The following is a 3,268-nucleotide window of genomic DNA, read 5'->3' as shown; positions in this document are numbered from 1 at the left end:
TTATGAATGTACAACGGGTCCCGGGCATAACGCTTCGCAAATTATTGTGTGGACCATCACACTACAAAAAGTACATTTTTAATATATTAAAAATACATTATTCGTATACTGAATATACATTATACAAAATAATATACTTTCAATACTCAAATAATATATTTTCTCCGAATATAATATACATTTTCAATAAATTAAAAATACATTATTTGTGTACTAAATGTGCATTGTATAAAAGTATGGTCCACACAATGATTGGTCTTGAATCGAACCATGACCACATTATTTCTCTAATTCACTGAACATGCATTGCTTGTCCATGTCTTAGTTACATGGTATAAGTTAATCTACCAATAGTCAATTCTTATATTATGTAATTAGCCAATCAATAGCTATTCAATATTTTGGCAACAAGGAAAATTGCATAGTTTAGTTGTTTCATGTGGTATAATTTAACATTTTTGAGGTAAAAATGTTGACAGATCTTTATTGTTTTAGCCTGAATTTTCGGTGTGACGACAAAATAACAAGAAGAAGAAAGAAAGGTGAATTGGAGTATGGATGAGCAAATGGGCACTCCGACAACATTCTACAGAACTGATTGAAAGAGACCAAAACTAACCAACAGGCCACAAGCTAAGTCAGATGATACAGTGCATGCTGTTATATCATTTGTGGCACTTCAACAGGAAATAAAGACTGTTTATTGATAGGTTTTCACAGAAATAACAACACAAAGATGGAATTGGGTTCAATCTTAAACTATATATGACTAGAGTACAAGACTCATGCACCCTTACTTATTTATAAGACATCAAAGTAGATTCTTGGCTTTGACAGGAGAATTAATCATGGCTTGCCTGCTGCCAAGGACCGGATGTAGTTGAGACTGGCTTTGAAATAGTTGAGCAGATCATCTCTTGGTGGCAGAAGCTCATGAATAACAGGGATTTTGATGAAGTTTTGAGCCCAGTTGTGAAGGGAAGGAAACTTTTCAGGGTCAAGCAACTTCATTCCCCCAACTTCCTCCATTACATTTAACCACAGACACATCCACCCTATACTCAGATCAAGAAACCCAATCTCCTCTCCTCCAAAATACTTCTTCCCTTCAATCTGTTTCTCAATAAATGCAAATGATTCCTGCACAGACTCTATGGCTCTCATCTTTTCTTCCCCTTCAGCCATGCAAGCAGTCCAAGTACCCATCAAACACTGCAATCATGAAACCACAGAGAGATCTTAACTAAGATTTGGTGAAACAAATTTGTTGGGCGGAAGCCGGTAAAGGCCAAGTTGATCTAGTACTCGGTGGCGGGAGAATTGTTGGTCTTAGGCTGGTAAAGGGTTTAAAAAGACCAAGTCCAACACCCAGCTTCAGAAAATGTGATAGCGGTCTATAAGGAAATTAAATAATGTTGCGTATTCGCTACTAGTAGTAGCTTTTGGCTAGGTGGTAAGCACTTGATCTTGATAAGTGGTATAGTCACATACTGAGAGGAGGGAATTGTTGGGCTGAGGGAATTGCTATATGAGGTCGGTAAAGGCCAAGTCCCGGTGGCGAGGGAATTGTTGGTCTTAGGCTGGTAAAGGGCTTAAAAAGACCAAGTCCAACACCCAGCGTCAGAAAATGTGATAGCGGTCTATAAGGAAATAAAATTGCGCTTTTGCTACGAGTTATAGCTTTTGGCTTAGTGGTAAACACTTGATCCTAACAAGTGATATCAAAGTCAAGTTACGTGTTGAGATGCGGGAGTTGTTGGGCAGAGAGAATTGCTATGAGGGGCCGGTAAAGGCCAAGTCTAATACTCGATGGCGAGGGAATTGTTGGTCTTAGACCGGTAAAGGGCTTCAAAAGGCTAAGTCTAACACTAGTGTCAGAAAATGTAATGGCGGTCTATGAGGAAATAAAGTTGCACATTTGCTACGAGTTATAACTTTTTGTTTATGTAGTAGTAAATACTTGATCCTAAGAAGTAACAAGTAGTACAAGGTCACGTGCTAAGAGAAGGAAATTGTTGGGCGGATACGGTAAAGGCCAAGTCTAACACTCGCTGATTGGAGGATTGTTGGCCAGAGATCGATAAATGTGATGATGGTCTATAAAGAAATATCATTTTTTACGTAATATAATGGTAAGGGTTTGATCCTAAGAAAAATTAAAAGGGGATTCAGGAATGAATTAAAGTACCTTATCATCTGCAAATTTTGCCCAGAATCGAGCCTGTGCTCTTTGAAAAGGATCTTGAGGCAACAAAGGGCAGTGTTTCCACGAATCATCGATATATTCAAGGATGATGAGGGATTCAGCAATGGAGTTGTCATTGATTAGCATCACAGGGACCTTCTTATACGCAGGGTTTGACTTGAGCAGCAGATCACTCTTGTTTCTCAGGTCTTCCTTTATGTATTCATACTTCACTCCCTTGAGCCTCAAAGCCCACTCAACCCTGGTGCAGAACAGGCTTTGAGATGACCCTATCAACTTCACCTCCTCCATTCCTATGAAGAATTAAGTGCAGAAACTTTGTTCAGATTTCAAAACTCTATCTCACTTCTTGATCGATGTTCGGTGAACATGACATATATGTCTTCATTATAATTTGTTAAATAGTCTATTCCAGTTTGACAAATCGACCCATATTGGACTCAGTCTAAATATTTCTTCCTTGGTACGATTCAATGTATTCCTGGATGTTGCGGAAATTCATAAGGTCAACTATATATATATATATGTTCAGGCTCAGGTGCATTTAAGTGTTTCTCGTGCGGGTGATTAATGTGCGCGAGTTTTGTACTTAATGTGCGTGAGATTTGTGCTTAAAGTTCATGAGTGTGTAATGTTTGATGTGCGTGAGTCTTGTGCGTAATGTGTGTTAGTTTTGTGCTTAATGTGCGTGAGTGTGTACTTAATGTGAGTTGTTGTTGAAACTTTAAAGTGTATGAGTTTTATGCTTAATGTGCGTGAGTTTTGTGCTTAATATGCGTGAGTCGTGTGCTTAAGGTGCATGAGTTTTGTACTTAATGTGTGTGAGAGTGTACTTAATGTGAGTTATTTTTAAAACTTAATGTGCGTGCAGTGTGTTTTTGTGCTTAACATGTGTGATGCATGTGTTTAACATGCGTGAGACTTGTACTTAACATGTGTGAGGCTTGTGCTTAACATGCGTGAGATTGTGTTCTGAAGGTGTTTTGTTTGTGAGCTTAATGTGCGTGTGTTGTGTACTTTAAGTGCGTCAGTTTAATGCTTAACGTGCGTCCACCCGCACGG

At 38.5% G+C, this 3,268-nt stretch overlaps 1 protein-coding gene across 1 annotated transcript; it reads right to left on the bottom strand.

Annotated features, from left to right (window-relative positions):
* Nucleotides 1-529: 529 nt before the first annotated feature.
* On the bottom strand, nt 530-2,621 carry LOC109150239 (probable glutathione S-transferase). The gene is made up of 2 exons (XM_019298150.1): nt 2,189-2,621; nt 530-1,212 (listed from the first exon to the last, which is right to left on the bottom strand). The coding sequence occupies exons 1-2, from the start codon at nt 2,495-2,497 to the stop codon at nt 847-849; spliced, it is 675 nt and encodes a 224-aa protein (XP_019153695.1). The 5' UTR covers nt 2,498-2,621; the 3' UTR covers nt 530-846.
* Between the last annotated feature and the right edge of the window lie 647 nt (nt 2,622-3,268).

Source organism: Ipomoea nil, unplaced genomic scaffold (genome assembly GCF_001879475.1).
Source record: "Ipomoea nil cultivar Tokyo-kokei standard unplaced genomic scaffold, Asagao_1.1 scaffold2219, whole genome shotgun sequence".
NCBI lineage: Eukaryota > Viridiplantae > Streptophyta > Magnoliopsida > Solanales > Convolvulaceae > Ipomoea > Ipomoea nil.
This window is presented reverse-complemented; position numbering and strand designations above follow the sequence as displayed.

Coding starts and splice junctions, on each gene's coding strand:
- LOC109150239 (XM_019298150.1), bottom strand. CDS start 2,497: ATGGAGGAGGTGAAGTTGATAGGGTCATCTCAAAGCCTGTTCTGCACC. Junction 1,213..2,188: donor CAAAATTTGCAGATGATAAG/GTACTTTAATTC, acceptor TCATGATTGCAG/TGTTTGATGGGTACTTGGAC.